Below are 20,631 nucleotides of genomic sequence, written 5' to 3'. Positions count from 1 at the left end.
GCCTTATTCTATTATTCAAGAAGTATTATTATTATTCAAGAAGTCAAGTCCTGTAGATCATTTTGTAAGGAAAGCTGAGCTCCTTGGAGTTTAGGTGAACCTGAAAATTAGTAAGTTGTAATATTAACTGTAAACTAAAGCAGATTATTTTCTGCTTCTGTCAGCTGATCTATCTGGATTGGATCCTGAAAAAACGTGGCTGGAGCTGTCTTCACTGGAATGTTAAAGATAAAATTATAATCTTGACATGTAAGAATTTATTAAAAATTCCTTTGATGCTACTGGTATACAAGCAATGCTCTAGACTCATTAATTACTTATGGTATTCCATGGAGAAGGGAGAGTCATGTGGAAATGTGGATACTGTGAACAATGTTCGTATGAGAGTGGCATTACAGGAATGGTCTTCAGAAGCTCTGCTGCACAAGTATGGGTTCTTCTGCACTAATAAATGTAGGAGGGCCAGGACAGAGTTCAGCACTGCAGGCTTGATCACTACTTCAGTGATTGCTCATTCCCTTCCCCTCTGGTTTGTCTCCCTTTAACATCCTGTGGAAAGACATTGTTCAGAGAAAATGTGGATATAGAAAAAACTTAGAAGTCCAAGAGATCAGACTAGTCATCTGATTTTTGTTGTTTTGGTTATCAGCTTTTTAAACTCACAGCGCTGTTTTTGTGTTTCCTCTTCTGTCAACATCCTTTTCCCCTTCTAGCACAATGTGTTGGATGCAGTGTTAACCTGCAGGCAGACACGCCGTCATAGATCTGGTGGAGTACTCCATCTAGGGGCATACATCCATCAGTCTGTGGGGTGGAACTGAGCATAATGTCTCTTGGCTTTTCTCAGGAATGAAAGTTGGAGGTGCTCTGATTTGGAAGATCTTGTGGCAAATAATTCCACTTTCTTTACCTACAGGATGACACAAGAAGGACTCCTTCTTTTTTCCTCCTTCCATTTTCCTTTTTGATAAATCTCTTTTGTGTGTGTGTTTTATTTTTTTTTCCCCCACAGAAAGGAATGATCTGTCAAGGCTCTTTGCTGAAGTCCTGAAATCTTAACGATATTCGATTACTCAGGATAATATTTATAACTTAAAATGAAAGTTCAGATACTGAATTTAGGGAAGTGTATGAAGTTCTTTTCTGGATTCAAAATGAGAAGTAAATGCATATCACGTGACTGAGAAAGGGGTCCTGCCTGAGGTTTCCTTCCACAAAAGAATTAAAGAAGAAAAATATAAGAGTTCCTTGAATTTGGTTTTGGCTCTGCTTTTATTGTTTATTTGTTTTTGTTAGATCAAGTGGAAATCTTCAAGAATGAACATTTCAGGAAAAAAAAAAAAAAAGAAAGAAAGAAAGAAAGAAAAAGAAAAGGACTGGTTTCTTTTGAGGAATAGAGACCCAGTAACCAACTACCAATTTTCCTGTCTGCTAGTACTGAAATTCAAGATTCCTTCTCTGAATGTCAGATCAATACGATTACTGTAATTCCTTGCTTTGCTTTATTATGGTCATCCCAAAGTGCAGCAGATTAAAATGTGTTTCCTTACAGTGTGATTAAAGCACATGGAAAGACAATGTTTTTTGGACACTGCACACAGACTTTTGAGAAATTACTATGCTTAATCTTTAATTTGATCGAGATATATTTTAGGAATCATTAAAAATGTTTGCCTTTTCTGTCAGTGTGATCTCAGGAAGATACCAAGAGATTTAATATAATGACAGTATATTAAGAACAGAATAAGATCATAGCATCAGTGACCATAATGGGAAAACTAATGAACCTATCAAATTTATCATTAGTTTTAGACACACAGAATAAAGCATGACATTGAAATGAACCACAGAATGTATATTATATCACCAGAAATTATATGATCCTCATCCTATCTGAATCCATATAAAATGTTATTTCAACTCCATAAACTTTCAAACAGTCACAACATACCTTATTCCTAAATATATAATTTCTGTTTTTTTTCTGAACACTTACATTCTTGATGTCTAATATCAGTGAAACTACAGTGAATAACTGTATATGTAATGGATATGTAAGAAATACATTTTCTTCACATTAAAAAACAAACAAAAAAAAAAACAACAAAAACCCACACCTATTTCTACTCAATTTCTTCAAAACAATTTTTTAAAATATCAGGAAATGCTCAGCGTTTCTATTTTGAGCAATACATAACCACCCTTAGTGAATGCTATGAAGAGGAAATGGTTTCTGCATTTATAGAAAGTGCAAAGGCTGCCAACCAACATTTTGTGTACATCACAAATTATGTATGTATCCCACTGCAATCTTTTCTGTCAACAAGGTAATTGCTTCAATAATACAAAAGCTAGAAAATAGCTTTTGCTGCACAAATCTTCATAGTACGTAAAACAGAAAGCAGGGTGTAACTATGGAACAGAAAATCATATTATGAGGAATACATTTCTTCATAGCACATTTCTTTCAGTGTTAAATTCAGAATATCATTTTCTTTATTCCTAGATATTTTTAGATCTTTTTTCCCTTTTTTTTACCTGAAAAGTTTCATACATATATAATATTCATTAGTAAATCTCATTCTAGATGAATACCATTTTGAATCACATCAGAAATGCTTCTTTACTTTAGAAGTAAATAAAAAAGAAGATCAAAAAGAGATGCAAACATTAAAAATGTGACATCAAAAGGGATGAAAAATATCTACAGTCCGTATCAGAGAAAAATGTATAGAGCAGCAGTGCCAGAACAATTCCTGCAATGTGATCAGAGAAAGGAGAGCAGCTTAACGTCTTACTGAAGCAGTTTGATCAGTGAGAAAAATATATCATTTTAACTCGGGCTGTTCCATAAGGAAATTCCTTTCCTGTAGCCTTGTTAGATGAGCCTCCAAAACATATTTGTCTTTGATGTGCCTCCCCATAACATAAAAGCCAGGACCTCTGCCTGCCCTTCAAGAGCAGATCAACACATTAGAAATGTAATGAGGAACATTAGGCCAAGGAAGAAATTGCAGGCTCTTCTAGTACAGAGGAATGAAAACTCTCCTTTTTGCTGAGCAAGTTAACTTCACCTAGATAGCACTGTATTCAAGCCTTATCTCTATACCTTGTCTTGGACAACTTTTAAATAACATTTAGGAAGTAAAGCAGAAAATCCAAAAGATTTCCTTTGTTTAAATGTTGGTTTGATACATGAATATTTTGGGGCACTCTCCCAGTGCACTAAATGAGGATACAAATTCTTGCTGTGGTTCAAAGCATATCTCAGCAAAACTCTTTATGTATTTACCCAGATAACTTTGTAAATCACCACCAAAGGAAACTGGACCTCTGTGAAGTGCTCACTTCAAAGTGCAAAGCAAAACTTGACTGCAACAACAAAATTGGCAGCCCTAAGCCAGTGTTTTGCACCTTTTCCATTCCCCTGCTGCATTAAAGGCTGCTCATCCCAGAGAGCAGGCAGGGATGACCTCCCTAGACTTACAGGTTCTCTAGTCCGGATCACCAAAAGGCCAGGACTACACAGTGTTCTACACAGACTTAAGGCCAACAGTAACAACACAGATAATGAGAGGAACAGTTCTAGGACCTTTGACATCCTAGAGTAAATATCTCATAGGATTGACTGAGCGCTTTTGTTAGGTATCATTCAATATGAGCTGGAAAAAAAGCACTCAAAAACCAGCAAGAGAATAAATGCTCCATTTATTTCTGAAACAAAGCTGAAAGTAGGATGAAATGTGGGGGGAGGGAGGTCATTTACAAACATAAAACATTTTCAAAAAAATCATAAGGGTTCCTGTCACAGTTTACTGCACCAGTCATCAGTGATAAGATACTGATGTAGCATGACACAAATAAAGAAGTACAACAATAATAATCTTCTTATCTTGTTCAGTTTTTCATGTTCCCCATAAGTGTCATAGCTTCTTGTGAGTATTAAGGTAGAATAAAGGAAGCAAATGACAGTTTCAGATGGAGTGTTTTTGATAAATACAAGTTGTTACAGTGGAGGTTTATTGTTTCAATTTTTCTTAATACAGAACCCACTGCTGCTCCTATCGATGTCAAAGCTACGAGTTTGTCTGTATCAGAGATTCTTGTTGCGTGGAAACATATTAAAGAAAGTCTAGGAAGACCACAGGGATTTGAGGTATGAACACAGAATATCATAATGAGAAGTCTTGTTGCTTTTGCTAGTTTTGCATTCTGTTAATATGTGGAGTAGTTAAACTTCAACAGAAAAAAATATTAATTTTAGCATACACATAACTAGTTGCAGAACAACGGTCACAGATGTAGCGCTGGGACACCTTTCACTTTTTTTGCGCTTGAAATCTGTTCAACACCAGTTCCCATAACATCTCTTTAATACTTCAAATAGAACTGAAAGAACCACAAGTGACCCAGCATGCCCCTTTCACAGGCTGGGGAAGATTAGATATTGACTGTTTGCAGCTCCAAGTGACCAGTTCAAACTTGTTATTATTTACTGAGATCAACCAGTATACACAAATGCAGCCTCTGCTATCCCTGTGCTCTCATTCAGCAGCGGCCCAGGGACATCTGCTGGGCAGATCACAAAAGGTCGGATGGCAGGAGGGGAAGCAGCAACAGCACTGTCAACAAACAAAGGGAGGGCTTGGAAACAGCCCTCTGTGACCCGAGACCTGAAACCAGCATTTACATTGGACCTTCTCGGTCCTCTGGATCCAGTTGTATCTTTAGATCCAGATTACATTCCAGTTCTCCAGGAACAGATTGAAACTAGGACTAAACCTGTCTGTTGGGGACATTGTGATCCATCCTAATCTTGTGGTTCAGCTCAGCTTTACTCAGTTTACTGATTTGGCAGGTGCAGGTTATCTCATCTGCTTTAGTCATTTTGAGAGTGCTGATCCTCACCTTGTTGTCCTCAGTATCAAAGAAAAGACAGTAAACAAGTAGATCTGAGGCAGATACTAATGTAATGGATACTTGAAGACTGACAAGTTGAATGCGAATATAAGTTACAGTACAGCAGTTAACATTATTAATATCAGTGAATAATAGTTTTACTCTCAAAGTGCATGCATCTTGAATATTTTATAGTACAAGTTGCCAGAATTTAACATAGCTTCTTAAACTCGTGCTTCTGTGTAGTGTTTATTTTCATTTTAAACCTTCAAAGAATATTTATTTTTTCCTCCTCAAAAATTATTATCAAGGAAAACTCTGAGCTAAAACTTTTCATATCCTTCATGTCCTTGTTATTAACCTTTGGCAAATGCATGATAGCTCTAATACTGATTAAGAAATGTGGATTTGTGTTCATCTCTGGCTTGTATTTAAATTAAAATGATGCACTGAGTTCAAAAATTCTGAAAAAAAAAAATTAAAAAAAATTCAGAACTTTTCTTTGTCCTTTCAGCCTACGTACATGGTATTTCAAATTGTGAAGATAGCTTCTGAGAGCATTACACATTAAAGTACCCCCACTTTACAGCATATAGCTTGCTTTTCTTTGTCCAGATCAGATATTAATTAAGTAATTGAACTAAAAGATTTTTGAAAGAGGCATGCACATGTGGTTTCAGTAATAAGTACTTATATCTCGCATTTTGAGACCTTGTCATGTGAGCCATGATCCTAAAGCTTATATCATCCCAACACTATTATACTGAGTCCCCAGAATATTTATCTACAGAGGTGTTGTAAGTCCTATCAGAAGTACACAACTCCAGCAACAATATCATACTTAAATACTCAGAAGATAAACTCTTGCTGTTGCCTCATGTTCTGTTGGTCAGTGAAGAAATGGGGCAGATTTGCTCACCTTAAGAGAATCCTGTCATGCTGCCAAGAGACTTTATAGAATCAGGGAATGGCTTAGGTTGAAAGGGATCTTAATGATCGTCAAGCTCCATCCTCTTGCCATGGGCAGGGTTACCAATCAGATCAGACTTAGTCCATTCTTAAGAGGTCCTAGTTTTACTCTGAGTTATGATGACACCATTTGAACCTGACACATTTCACCTAAGGGAGCAATGCCACTCTCATCCTCCTCAGTCCTCAGATAACAAAAAGACTCCTGACAGAAAAGCACGCTCACAGTCTCCTCTACAGTTCAGTCTCTACAATTTATTTGTAATAGTGTCCTGAACTATGTTTGAGTCTTGTGATCCAGTAGCACACTAATACAATGTGTACCCTCAGCAGCATATTTGGGATCGGTCAACCATCACCAATGGCCTTTGAAAGTAAAAAATGCTCCACCACAGCCACCATACTCCCCAGCCTTGGGCTGGACAGCCATGCTTAGTACAGCACATTTACTGCAAAGTCTAAACACAGTTACTTTTCTCTTTTTCCTATGTGCTTTGCTGTAGATTGCTACTTAGACATGCCTTTGCAGTTTGCTCAGGCTGTGACCATGACAAGAACCCCCAGGTCTGTCACTTGCTTGAGTTTCTTCCCTACATATGCCTCCATGCAAACTCTGTCCATTCTTTCTCTCTTTGCATTAGCCTTGTTGTTCCGTATGTTAAAAGTATTTTCACTATTTGCATATAGCTTGCTTACTGCAGTAAAAATGTTACCTGACCATTTGCCTTTATGACTGCTATGTATAAAGAGAACAAAATTATATCCAGTACAGATTATTTTTGCCTTACAAATATTGTTTCTGTCTACACTGAAGTGCTGCAAATGTTACTAACCTCTGTCTTCAATTTCCAGGTGAGGCTTTTATCCTCTGAAATAACTTACTCACTGCAACTTGTCTTTTTCTCTTTAGAAAGTTGACTCTTTTTTTTACTCCCTCTCAGGCATCTTGACGTCTTTAAATTATACCTACTATTTTTACCCTTATCCTCATTCCACTGATCACACTGATTCTCAAAATATTCTGTGAATTTTGTAATACAACACTTTAAAATAAAAACATTTTCTTTTTTCAGATGAAAATATTTTCTCTAGAAATTTATTATTTCATAACTTGAACATGTTTTGCTTTCATTACTTGCTACTAAACAGTTTCCTTAGCTCTACTGATAAGTCCTAGTAATAGATGGTTCTGGCAGACAGAACAGTGGAGTCTTCATGTCCTGGAATGCATTTAGACCTTAGACCTGTGGAGCGCAGCGTGTTGCAATGCCAACAGTAGCACTTAATTACTCTATTGCCCTCATTGACTTGTCAGGAATGAACATGGAGGTTGTTATTGATATTGTTGTCATTAACAATGAACTTTATTAACATTGTCTCCTCGCTGCTCTACTCTAGTTTTAGGATTCTAGTGTGAAGACTTCAGAGTAAATATTTCAAAGTATCTTTAGATTCGTCAGCACAAAAATGAACCAAAAAAATATATCCCTGCTTCTTTCTGTCTCTCTCCATGAAGGAATTAGAGCCTTCTTCTGAGGCTGCTGATTTTATTTGAGGATAGGGATAACTTTTTTTTCCCCCCTTTGCTCATGCTCATTTTAGTCAGAATTGCTTTGTTCACTTACTGACAGAGAAGTATTTCAGGGAATAGTATTTGCCCTTTTCATTCCCATTCCCAGAAAGAATGATCTTCACGGCTGCCTTTATTCAATAAACAGAAGAGTAGATAGCATACTGCCCTGCATGATTCAGCAGGACAGAATGCAATTCAAGGGATGATATTGCTAGAGTTTTCAGTTCTGTTTTTAGGAAAAATTTCATCTTTAAAAAAAAAAAAAAAAAAAAAGATAATAACTGAAAGAATCAGTGTAGTGAGTCAGTGCAATTCAGTATACATTTAGGAACAATAAGTCCACACTGTCAGTCCAATTTTGCTTGCATACTGACAGTATCTCTTTAAACTATTCCTTTGGTGCAAAAGGAGGGATCCTGTATAGCAAAAAAATCTGCTTCTCATCATGATTCACTTCCTTCAGTTTTGGTGAACGATAATTTAAGCTAAAAACTGTTTTTCAGGGTTTTATCATGTGTAGGACAGTGCAGAACGCAGCCCTAGTAATCCTCAAATAAAAAATATACAAAAATACAGTGACTTTGATAAAAAGATGAATGATTTATTTTTTGTTAGCAATTATCTCCTAATATAGAATTACCATGGACCATGAGTACAGTATCGTTTCTAAAGCACATCACTGCACGCCTTGCAAAATATTCTGACCAGCCAGTCTGTTCTCATGTGTCAATTTGTATTCTGCCCATGGCCACCACAGCAGAGACAACCACCTACACACACTTCAAATTTCCTGGCCTTTTAGCAGCAGTATTATAGAAGCGGGAGGTGTTATTTTTCTAGTGGTTGAATGCTTGGTCTCTAATCAACAAAAGTGACAGAGTATTTACTACAAACAGACAAGTCTGAAGTGACCCCGTTTCACTCCAGCCCTCTTTGCACTTTGTACTAAGGAGTAATGAAAGGCACAGTAACTTGTCCAACTGCACATTGTCATCCCTGAAAGGCAGTGTTAACTGTTATGTCACATGAGCTTTATGCAAGGTTTGCAGTACTCATTTGCATCTTCCAAAGCACATATTATTCCTGACTTCAGTACAGATTTGTCAGCTGTCCGCTCGACCTTACAAAATATGTGCCAGCTACACTCTGATGAAGTAGAAGTTGCTTGAAAACTTTGTCAGAATGGTAGAAAAATATAGTGTGGGCTTAATACTTACTGTTTAGAATCCATAACCTGAAGGTTATAAAATCTATTTCAGCCTTAGGCAATATTTTCTTTGTCACTCACTGGTAGGGAAGGGAAAGGGAAAGAATTACAGTCAGGAAGAACATATTTTCTATTTTATTTATTCTATTCTAGCTAATATTAAGCTCTTATATTAACATAGCTCTATTCTAGCTAATATTAAGGTCTCAAATCTCACATCTTTGCTATTTGAATTCCCCCAAGGGCTAGGAGCTTGACTAAGTAAATCAAAAGATTATCTTGCAAACAAAATGGATAAAAAATGGAAAATTTTGAATCTCTTTTCAAAGAGAAATGTCTAAAAGTTTTTTCTATTTCCTTTCCTTAGATATTCTTTGTCTGTTTATACAATGGAAATTTTGGAATTATTTTTTTAATTTACTCAAGTATTACTCAAGGTAGATTAGAAAGGGTATATCAGTGTTTTACCAAAGGCTAGTAAAGCAAGACAGAATAAGAGGTATTCATTAGATTTTCATCAGCCTGAATGCCAATTTACCCAGCTTTGTGAGAACCACTAGTGATAGGTGGATGGTTAGACTGGGTGATCTTGTGGTTCTTTTCCAACCTTGGTCACTCTGTGATTCTATTCCATGATTCTAATTTTTCCAAACATGAAATAAACAACTGCTTTAAATATGCCAACTTAGCCTATAAAATTACACAAATCCCTCTAAAATCCTGAAAGGCTGTAAACATTTCTCACAGGATTCCAACAGCTTTTCATGTCCCTAGGGTGTGAATAACATTTTAGATCTCTCATGAAGGTCTCAAGAGATCCAAGCTCTTTGCAGTGTCATTTGTGCCTCATGCAGTCACTTTCATGTCATGAATAGTTTGCTACAAGACAGCTATTTTTTATTAACCAAAATCAGAAACCTAAAAAATTATTGATTTTCATAGGAAAATATGACTAGATGTTTTATGATACTTCTCAGTGTTGAGCTACAGTATGAGTCTTCATCTTAGGTGCATTAAGGACTATGTGGATGATAAGAGTACCTGAAGAAAGAGGAGGATGCAAGACATTCCAGGGAAGACCCAAAGCCTAGGCTTACTGAACAGTATTTTCTTTCTCCTTTTCAGTCTGCAATCATTATGATGAAAGTCAAGCAACTGAGGTTGAATGGCATTTTTGCAGGAACATCTCATCTTGTTCTGAAAACACTCACACCATTATTTTGAGGTGATGCAAAGAGTAGATGTGCTTTTCCTGTCCTAAGTTTTTGGTTCTACTGCTGCTTTTATGCTGGTGCTAATATTTGTAGGACTGCACACTGCAAGCTCAAGTTGCCAACAGATTTTCTGCAATTTACAATAAGAAAAAGTTGTGTGAAATCTGAATCATATTTTCTCTTTTTCGGGGCTAGCAGCACTTCTTTCAGCTTGTTTTTCTTTCCATTTTTCAGGTACCTTCTGTACTCTGAGATCTCTGCAAGTTCATTTTCAGTTACATCAGAACTGCTGGGGTTGGTAAATCAGAGAGACCAGGAAATTTTCTGTGTTTTAACCAGCCTGAAAGAAACACCTATATTCATCCTATCCACTTTAGGCACTTATTTGAAATGCTTTATTTGGAACTTTGGTCAACAGAAAGGATATCCAGACTGTAACTCTTACTGTACTGAATTTAGAGAAGAGGGCCTGCAATTAGTTATTATGAAGTGCTGTCATGATCATCTTCTAAACTGATTGAGGAGAAGATTATTATTTAAGATATCTTTAAATCTAAAACTATGAGAAAGTTGTCTGTGAGCATTAAAGGTTCAAAAATGTTAAGGTAGCAATGTCTATGACATGATTTCTTACTTTCAAGGATTACTTAATAATAACTGTCAGGACAAAGCAGAAGAGTATGTGTTCCTGCATCTGCTCAGCAGTTTAATCATTATTGCCCTCTCTCTATCACAAAGATGTGGTTTGCTGAGAACTAGATATGAAAACTTTCTCTAGATGACAAACAAAAGAACAGAAAAAAATTTAAAACCTTGCAAGCAATAGGGTATTAAACAAAACAAATGTTGGCTTTTGTTTTTTCTGCCTCCCCCCTTTCTTTTTTTTTTTTAAGACAAGTAAACTTCTGTGATTTGGAACAGCTATTTTGGAATGGGTGATTCAGAACATCTGAAACAGATAGCCTAAAGATTGCACAACCTATTGTAGGGTACCTGCTTTAGTAGGGGGGTTGGATTCAGTCATCTCTTGAAGTCCCTTCCAGCCCCTGCAGTTCTGTGATTCTGTAAGTTATGCTGTATGTTATACTAATATTCAAAGTTTTCATTAATGAAAACTGGTAAATCTCTTTTGACCAATTAAGGCTATTGAAAATAACTAGCTCTTTTTTTTTTAAATGGCAGATATAACTGTTCATAAACAAATCCTGTTTTAAGAAACCTGTCCAACAATTTTTAGATCAGCAGTATTTTCATCCCAATACAAATCAGTGTAAGCTTTCCCACCCGTTAAAAATCATTTGAACTTTTTTTAATCACTTTTTCCTTGAGCTCATTTAGCCGTTAACAAATAGTTGTGTTCATAGAGAGAAAGATAGAAGCCTATTTTGAGATCAAAGTCCAAACTCACCTGGTAAAACTATAAGGAGAATTTTAAAAGCAGGGACCAAACATTTAAAGGCTTTGAAGTACAGGAGATACTGAAATAGAAACATTGCCACTTGCGTTTCATGTTTTTGCTGGTTAATAAAGTGTATATATTAATTCCTCAAAATACAACCCAATGTCAAGGAGCAACGCCTTCTCCACGTGGTGTAGCAGTAGTAAGGGAATACTCCATGATTATTTTTGCAGACTTAGCATATAAAAACAAAATTAGCTTCAGTGCCTTATAAGCCACGATGGAGAGCAGCAATATCTCAAAAATCATGTTTTCACAACAAAACAAAGCTTCCATGCAAAACCTGGGCTCTGCCTACTGTCATGTACACTGGGACATGGTGTACTCTGAATCAGCTACCACAGTGAGACCTACTGAGCTACTTCAAATTATTTTCCTGGCTTTCTTAGAATATTAATTACACTGTTTATGTTGTATTTCCACCCCTGCCACTGTCCACTCACTGTCCACTTGTGTGATCTTGGTCAAACCTCTTTTCCTTCTGATCATTTCTCTGTTAGATCTTTGGCAGAGCTGAATCTCTGGAGGTCCCTTCCAACCCCTATGATTCTGTGATTATGTGATTATGTGATTATGTGAACTGGTTAATAGGGTCTTCAGGAGAACTCTCTCACTACCCATTTATACACTGATTAATACTATGTGACTCTCAGTATTATAGTGCTGTGTCTGTAAAGACACATTAAATAAACTGTAAAATGAACTCATCTAACTGCCCAGCAGAAAATAACTAGATGTTCAGTCCTACCATGTAAATAAATGGTTGTTAGTTTTTTTTTTCCCTCCAAGAAAGATGTGAATAGATGTTGCTACAGATACTAACGATGTTACTCAAGCTTTCAGGTAGTGAAATACCTATGTATTTCAGAACTGTGCTTATTTCAACAACTGTTGAACATAGCTAGATTTGCTATCTAATCTGTAGTCAAAGTAAGAATTAGTGACACATGTATATAAATTTTACATTTAAGGAAGTTGATAATTGTATTGGATCAAACTGATTCATACACCATCAAAGTGAACACAGCCACTTTACTCCAGTGAAGATACGACCTCAAAAGATCTCAAGTCTTTTTGGATGTATATATATTTTAATGGCTGCCATAGCACAGTTATAAAAAATCAGCATTTTACTCATTGGCCTTAGTTTTCTATGAACCCTTTGTGTTTTTTTATTCAGTATTTTCTGGGATATATTCTCAAAAGTATCGTATTTCCCATGACCTTTTTCTCAGTGGAAAATTTATCCAGATATAATATGAATAACTTATTATGAAATAACAGATTTCACAGAAAAGGTCAAGATGCAGAATAAGTGCAAGTAGTTCTCATCATGAAAAATGGTAAGCTGAATAAAGCTGATTAAATGGTACATTAGTGACATCTTCTGTTAAGGAAAGTAGTGCCCTGTGAGAACTACATTACTGGTGGAGGCCACCCAGATACAGTAGCAAGAGACATTATTGTTCTGTTTTATTCTTTATTCTTTCCAGTTGAGCCCTGCAAATATTTGTTTCTGATGAAAGAAACTAGACAAACTTGTAGCTCAGCATTAAACCTTCTTTGAAATTATAATAAATTCAACACAAACACCAAAAATATGGACAAAAAACCACCAAATTTAAGTTTGTTATGTCTGAAAATAAGGGACAGACAAATCAAAAATAAAAATTACATTTACAGGAAACTTGTCTGTATCCATGAACTAAAACTGAATCCAGTTCCTTCTTTTTATTCAGAAAAGATTTTCGTGCTCAATGCAAGATTTCCTCGGGTATTTTGTCATTTCCTGTTCATTATATTGATAAAAAACCTGGCAGCTCTGAGATCTACAGAGACAGGAAGTGAATCTTGATCATGTCATTTTTTAACTGATATGGCCCAAGCATTCCAGGATGAAGATAAATATTTCTTGCAACTTAAAAATGATTGAGCTCCTCTTGAATTCTTTGAAATACTTTTGACTTCCTGCTGGTGCTCATTTTCTAATCTTTGATCTTACTGCTCACATCTTCTGTCAGTGAGCAGCAATTCAACATGCCTTAGGTAGTTCCATGATTTTCTAATTCTCACCACTTCAGACAAAAGGACAATCAGACAACAGGCAGAACTGGCAAAGAAATCTACCACAGGAAAATATGTAAATCCCAAACGCATGTATTCATATAGAATTATAGAATCATAGTGCATTAATTTTTCCCTTGATGATTTGTTGGCAGATTGGTTACTGGAAAGACATGGAACAGGAAGAAGCAGCAGAAAAGGTGAAAACTGCAGGAAATGAGTCATCTCTCCTTCTGACAGGGTTAGAAGGAAACACATTATATCACCTGACTGTGCGGGCTTACAATGCTGCAGGGTATGGACCACCTAGCACTGCTGTGCGTGTAGCAACCAAGAAGTCCCGTAAGTGGTCTCAATAACTTTGCTCAAAGGAAGAAGCTGTCAGAAAGCAAACTGCCCTCTTTGATCTCTCTTTATTAAGATAATATAATAATTTGGAATCATGCATAGCTCTGATATGTGGCTTTGTTTCACGTTCATAGTTGTGAAATCCTTGCATTCATAACAAAGATAATTTTCCTAATATATAATGTATTTTTGACAGAAATAGAAGAGTTCAGTTTGTAAGTTCTGAAGAATCTATGAGGTGTGTTGGGCCAATCCACTACAATCTATTAAATGATAATTCTGGAAAAAATATAATGGAATGTGGAGGAAAAAAGTAATAGCAAAACTCCAGATGGAGTTGGAAGCCTATTGACACTTGTAAATACCGGAAAAGACTGACATAATTTTGTTTTCATTTTAAAGGAACTTTCTAAATATATATATATGTATATGTGGTTATTTCTTCTTACCAGCTCCCAGTCAAGCACCAAGTAATGTTATGTGGATACAGGATGGTTCTCATGTGTCGCTTGGATGGGAGCCAGTCCGACCTCTAGCTAATGAATCTGAGGTAATGGGATACAAGGTCAGTGCCTTCCTTTTCTCACAAACTTTCCTCACTTCTAAAAAATTATTCCTATTCCCCATTTTCTTTTTTTCTCTGTAGTTTTCTTGTGTAAGCATACTATACAGATTATCTGAAATCAGTTTTCACCATAAAAAGCAATCAATAAAACTGAAAAGTACTAAATGCCCAAGATTTTCTGTGTTATGACTCTCAAACAGTGATTATAAACTGAGTGAGCTCTATCTGAGTGCACCAGTTCATTATATCTGGCTGAGAACTGGCTATCAGTAAGACCAGTACAATTCATTTCCTATGAGCACTTCAATTTAACTGTGTGTGCAGTAGGTGCTAAGGAAATGCAGGACAGTGAGACATCATACAATGAAATTAAAATCAATATTTTTATGTAGAAAAACAAAAAAAAAAAATTGTTGTTGTTACTTATATGTCAAATTCTAAAAATCAGTGGAGTACATTTAAATTTTAAATTTAAGAGAAAAAGAATCAGTGTTCTTAGTGAGATTTTTGTGGGTAACCTGAAGCATGCATATAACCATTTTTCTAGAGTACAATCTGATATTCCATTAGATAAGAAGAAATATCACCATGAAAATGTAAGTCAACAACTTTAGTAAGTCAGTAAATTATTTAACCTTTATCAGCATTGCTGAGATACTGAAAACCTTTAAGTGGATGCTTTGCTTTTTTACACCTCTTAGACCTTTTCATTTTTTTCTGGAAACAGAAACTCTTATGCTGAAATACCAAAAAGGCAGCTAAGTACATTCCTCCCACTTCACTAAAGCATGTACTGTGTTTCAAAGGAGACATGAGGATAAATCTAAGCTATTTGTAGTTGACTTAGACAGCTAAGGTAACCACAGTAAGGTCTTTATTTAGAGCATTTTCTTACATTTGAAACCAAATTCTTTCATCACTATTGTGAATATCCATATGAATTTGGGAATAATAATTTAAACAAAGGAAACCCAAAAGACATCTTACAGAGTATGTCAGTTGGAAAAATAATGTGTAATACCTAGCAGTGAAAGCCAGCAAGTCCTATATCCTTGCTTTCAATCCTGTTAAAAATCTTTTCACATTTATTAATTGCTTGTATACTTGGCTGTTACTATTTGAAAGCCATTTGGTGTGGGAGGAGAGGGGGCAAAGAGGGCAGATGTAAAAGCAGATAACTGCTTTCCTTAACAAAAAAATGAAACAGCTAACATTTCAGTGACTGTATCATATACACAGAATGTCTGGTTTGTAATTGGAATATCTCCATGACCATTATCTATTTTATTGGCCATAGGTGTTACTTAGGCAAGAAGGTCAAAGCAACAGTCAAGTTATAGAAACACAGAAAACTTCTGCGGTGGTAATTCTTCCTGATGTTGGTGTCTACATTATTGAGGTCTGTGCAGTCAGTGAAGGAGGCGATGGGACTGCTAGTCCCCAGATTAGAGTTCCATCTTATGCAGGTAAGGATACACTTCCATTTGGAAGAGTGGCAGGTATAACAATTACAGGAATGTTCATTAAAAAGCAAACAAACCTCTATTACTCTCTACCTGAAAATAAATAAATAAATAAATAAATAGATAAATAAATAAATTATTCTCATAGTTCCCTAGCAGTTAGTTAGATAAAATCATTGATAGCAATATTTATTTCCTGTGCTACTACATGGGTATCTAACACCAAGATTCTCAAGAGTATCTCAGAAATCCATGTGGGACTGATGGACAAACATAGTACATACTATACATCTGTGCCTTTCAGGTTACATTTAGAAAACTAATTGATTTATGGATGTCTACACAGGCAATAGGTGTCTCAAATCCCAGTACAGTTACCGGAGACATAATCCATAGAGGCAAGTAGTTAAGCCTAGACAGCAATTCAGCTGATCTTGCAGAGAGACAGAATTTAAATATTTTGACATAATTTGGCATATAAAGGCAATAAAATATTTTAAGGAATCTCAGACTTTTACTCAGAAGTTGTAGACATGATACCGGACTTAGAGGATACACAGAATGCACCACTATGCACTGGAAGAAGGAATAACATCTAACACAGCTAAAATGTAAAAAGTATTTTCATTTAGGTACCTGAATCCCCTGTATATGCCCGTGTCAGAAAATAAGTTGTGTTTCTCTGTGAGTCCAATTGATTCCCTTGATTAGATAAGACTTAATAGTAAGTCATAATAATAACAGTATCAGTGTAATTATCATTATGTAACTGATTATGGTTAACTTCTTTGTCCTCAATTCAAGCAATATATTATAAGAATGTAAAGTATCACTGTATTACAAACTTAAGAAAAATATGTCAGGATTAGTAGGAAGAAAATAAATATCAACATTGTCTTTTGTATAAGAAAATATGGCCTCAGTTCTAACTTTCTAATAACACTTACTTCAGTTCTATTAAACACTGTTTGTTAGTCCTTCAAGAATACTATAAAGAGTCTAGAGGCCTGAAACTAGAATCAATATTTAAAATTTCAACCATAATTAAGAGATTCTGCTATGATCTAAAATCATCACTGGCCTACAGGGCAAAAGACCTGGACAAACATCAGTATAGATATATCAATCATAAGCTTTCATTTTTTCTTCCATGAAGAATGTTTGTAATTGTGACTCAAGGCACCTTCTGCAGCCTAATTCTTTATGAAGATTAAGGCATGAAACTTACCTGTTTTCTATGAATATTCTATTAATTTACAGAGTGAATGTGAGAATTCAGCATGTGAGTTTCTATAATCATAAAACCTAAGTTTCTTATGTCTGCCTAGGGAACCTAATTTGGATTTGTTCTGCCCAAAAGTTAGACTTTTATTCAGCATTAAAGTATATAAATTTTGAGTAAAATTTCGTGTCCAAGTGTACTGAGATTTGTTTACTGTGGTATTTCTTTAATTATTTTCCATTTCAGGAGGGAAAGTAACAAGTGCTCAGTCCACCTTACATATGTTCTCTACTTCCTCATCCTCTGTAACACTGCTTTTGATACTGATGGTTCCTTCAACTTCCTGGTGAAGACTGCAGACTTTGTTGTTATTTATTTGCTTTAGCTTGATGACAACAAGGGATGAAGTTTCATGTCTGTGGAGCAACAGGAAACCCAAGCTAATGCTTAAAGACCCATAGAAATACCTGTGGTGCACTTAGAGGAGCGCTGGAGACACAGTCAAAAATTCATCAGGTTTTTTTCTCTTCAGTTTTTGTAAAAGTCCTCTGGGAAAGGGGACATTTCTTGGCCCAAAAATATGCAGATTGTATGTAATAAACTTTTGTAAGCAAATGTAATTTCTGTCAAATGTACTTTACTTTTATAATATGTTAGATTTTGGTGATCCCGATTATGTATCATTAGTTGTTTAAATGGTGGTGTCTAGTACAGTACATCTGTTTGGTTCAGCAAAAAAGCAAACAACTTTCTTTAATTAGAGAATAACGTTTGATACAACTTTATCTAACATTTCTTGCATTCCACATGGTTGGCTGTTCTTACTGACAAGAGTGAGAAAAATATAATTGAGATATGTATGCTTTGCAAAAATGCAGAGAATTTGTTCTTAAAATGCATAAATATGTACTAAAATAGAATATATATATATATTGTCAACGCAATACTAGACAGAACATTCAAAAAGTGGCAAAATGGAGTCAAAATTAAGCCATCTGTTTTATTTTGAGGTAAACTGAAAATAATTGAATATAAACTTCAAGGGAAACAAGTGCCGTTGTTTTGCATCAAATACTGAATGATTTAATGTCAAAGCAATCAAATATTTATTTTCAATAGGAGATTAAAAAATAAAAATAAAAATAAAAAATCCTAGTGCACATGGCAATGAAAAATCTACTAGGCATTTAAACATTATATACTCTAGGCTGCAAAGAGGACAAATAAAGCAATCCAAGAAGATAAACCTACTTTTTCCAACCACTTCCTTCTTTGTTTTTTCCTCTGGACCCATTTTTTTAGATATATACTTTACATATTTGTTATGTGTGTTAAAGCACATATAAAGGCATATAACAGAGAGAGCATTAACATTTTGGAATGTAGTCATTCATATGTACATACTGCAGCAGGATAAATCTTGGATAACAGTGTCTTAAAAAAAAAAAGAAAAAAGCTTCTATAATTACCAGTGAGCATTATTCCAATTATTTTGTTTTCTAGAACTATTTCTAGAGCTCATTAGATAAAATTATTCCGATAGGAATTGTATGCTATCAGTTCTAATCCCTGCTTTTGCTGTCCAAAAATATTTTTCACTCAATACAAAATTTGGACAATTTTTCTACATGTGAAGGTATTTTCATATATTGGCACCTAAATAAAAATGATCCCCATTGTTTATGATGTGAGAGTTTGTGCAGTTAAGGTACATTTACTGTTATGAGGGATGGTTTGTTACCATGACATGTCTAGCTATTGTAACTAGAATGAACACGCTTCATCTGGGCAAAAAACGTGTTTAAGACACAAGTCTTAACTGCATAGTTCTTCTAACTGTCTGTCCTACAAAAAATTTTGATGCAAATCTGCTTTGGTTTGTAGGTTCTATGTCAAAAATACTATTATTTAGCCAGCTCACTAGAAAAATAATACTTGGGATTTAGATAGTGTACTCCAATGATGCCTTGTCTTAGCATCTTTAAAATGGTAGCCAATGAAGTGCAATGCTTGCTAGGTAAAAATCTGACTTATGACTACATTCCTTTTAAATATTTAACACTGGAGTTTTTCAGAGATGATTCAACTTGATTCATTATTACTTTATTCAGTGGTGGAGAAAGTTCTTCATGGAGAGAGTGGAACAGGCTTCTCAGATCAGGATTCTCAGAGCAGAGTCAATGGTGCTTAGGCTGCCAGAGTTCCAAAACTACTCAGACAGTGCTCTCAAAATATGGCTTAGTTTTCAGGTGGCTCCATGTGGAGCTGTGAGTTGGATTTGAAGATTCTAGTGAGTCCCTACCAACTTGGGATATTCTGTTATTCTCTCACTCTAAAACACACAAATATTTTAAATAAATTTCTGAAGATTTAAGCTTCAAAGGTACTTAGTTAAAATGTCACCAGGTAAACAAGGGCAGAATAATGATCTGAGACCAGAATGCTGTATAGTTACAAACAGGAGACCTGCTTGTATCCACTGCTGCTTGTAGGAAAGCCTATGAGGTGAAAGTCATGAAGGTGAAACACACATAAGAATAAACTCAAAGGAAATAACTACCTGTTGTGGTTTGCAAAACAACAGAGTTGCTACTGAGCAGAGAACTTGCTCTAGCAATCCATCATTCTTCAAAAGGTTAAAATGAAAAAGAATGAAGTGATGAACCAAAAAATAAAACGGCTATTTTATAAATTTGCTAAGCATAATTTTGTCTATTTTTTATACAGTTGCTTGCCAATGCAGTTTGTTTCAGAGTATTTGAAAAGGCTAGTATCACTGCTGGTGACAGTTTAGTTAATTTTCTGAATACAGTAAATAACTGTACTTTTTAAGAAGAATGGAAGTCCAATGAGGAGATAGAGCTACATCTATTTATATCTCAACCTCTACTAGAAAAATGGAAATAGAAATACTGACATACCATCAGGTAATGTATTTGTAACGCAGGGACAAAAAGCGATATGTTTTATATTCAAGATGAACAAAATATGTTTATTAATATATTTAGATGCAAAATACATGTTTTAAATGCTTCAGTAACTACATATTACATATTTGTTACTCTGTAGTAGAATGTTTCCTTATCATGACATACTTTTTAGTTGCACTGAAGTGCTCTTTCCTTATTCATGTAAAAATTTATAATAGTGCAGTCTAGCATCACGGAGGAGACTGTATTTTTGTATAATGCCACAATATCTGTCTGGAAGAGAACAATTGTTAAGAAAGTTTGTTTTGCAGACAAAAAGAAAGATACCATCATGGCCCATATCAAAATGTTAGATATATTGTATACAATCTGTATATATACTATATATAATGGCATATAACATGTGGAAGACACAGTAATATAATAGTTTCTGTGTACTGTTCTTGTAACATTAGATCTTTTTAATAAATAATTCTCTTTTTATTGACTTTTATCTATCTCCTGTCAGCTCCTGAACAGTGTTAATAGAGAAAAGAGTGACACAGACATTTCTGGATTCCAACAGCAACTATCTTCTATTTACATGATTTTCAAAAAGAAAATGATGAATCTGAAATAACGAATGTGGAAAATCAAATAATTTTTGCATCTTTCTAATTTCTGATCTGTTTTGGTTTTCCTGGGCAGTTATTACTTTCATAACTGAATAACTGAAAGT

At 35.1% G+C, this 20,631-nt stretch overlaps 1 protein-coding gene across 7 annotated transcripts in view; it reads left to right on the top strand.

Moving 5' to 3' along the window:
- The window catches only part of CNTN5 (contactin 5), a 544,426-nt gene extending 524,020 nt beyond the window's left edge, over positions 1 to 20,406 (top strand). For 6 of the 7 annotated variants that reach the window (XM_032442190.1, XM_032442192.1, XM_015852279.2 and 3 more), the window contains 5 exons: positions 4,047 to 4,156; positions 13,541 to 13,727; positions 14,186 to 14,298; positions 15,596 to 15,764; positions 17,230 to 20,406. In XM_032442190.1, the coding sequence (XP_032298081.1) occupies positions 4,047 to 4,156; positions 13,541 to 13,727; positions 14,186 to 14,298; positions 15,596 to 15,764; positions 17,230 to 17,333 (683 nt within the window). In that variant the 3' untranslated portion in view covers positions 17,334 to 20,406. The remainder of the gene's footprint in view (positions 1 to 4,046; positions 4,157 to 13,540; positions 13,728 to 14,185; positions 14,299 to 15,595; positions 15,765 to 17,229) is intronic. The other variant, XR_004305984.1, reaches the window with a different exon arrangement.
- Positions 20,407 to 20,631: the final 225 nt, after the last annotated feature.

This window comes from Coturnix japonica, chromosome 1, assembly GCF_001577835.2.
Source record: "Coturnix japonica isolate 7356 chromosome 1, Coturnix japonica 2.1, whole genome shotgun sequence".
NCBI lineage: Eukaryota > Metazoa > Chordata > Aves > Galliformes > Phasianidae > Coturnix > Coturnix japonica.
Note: the sequence above shows the minus strand (reverse complement) of the source record. Positions and strands in the feature narration are given on the sequence as shown.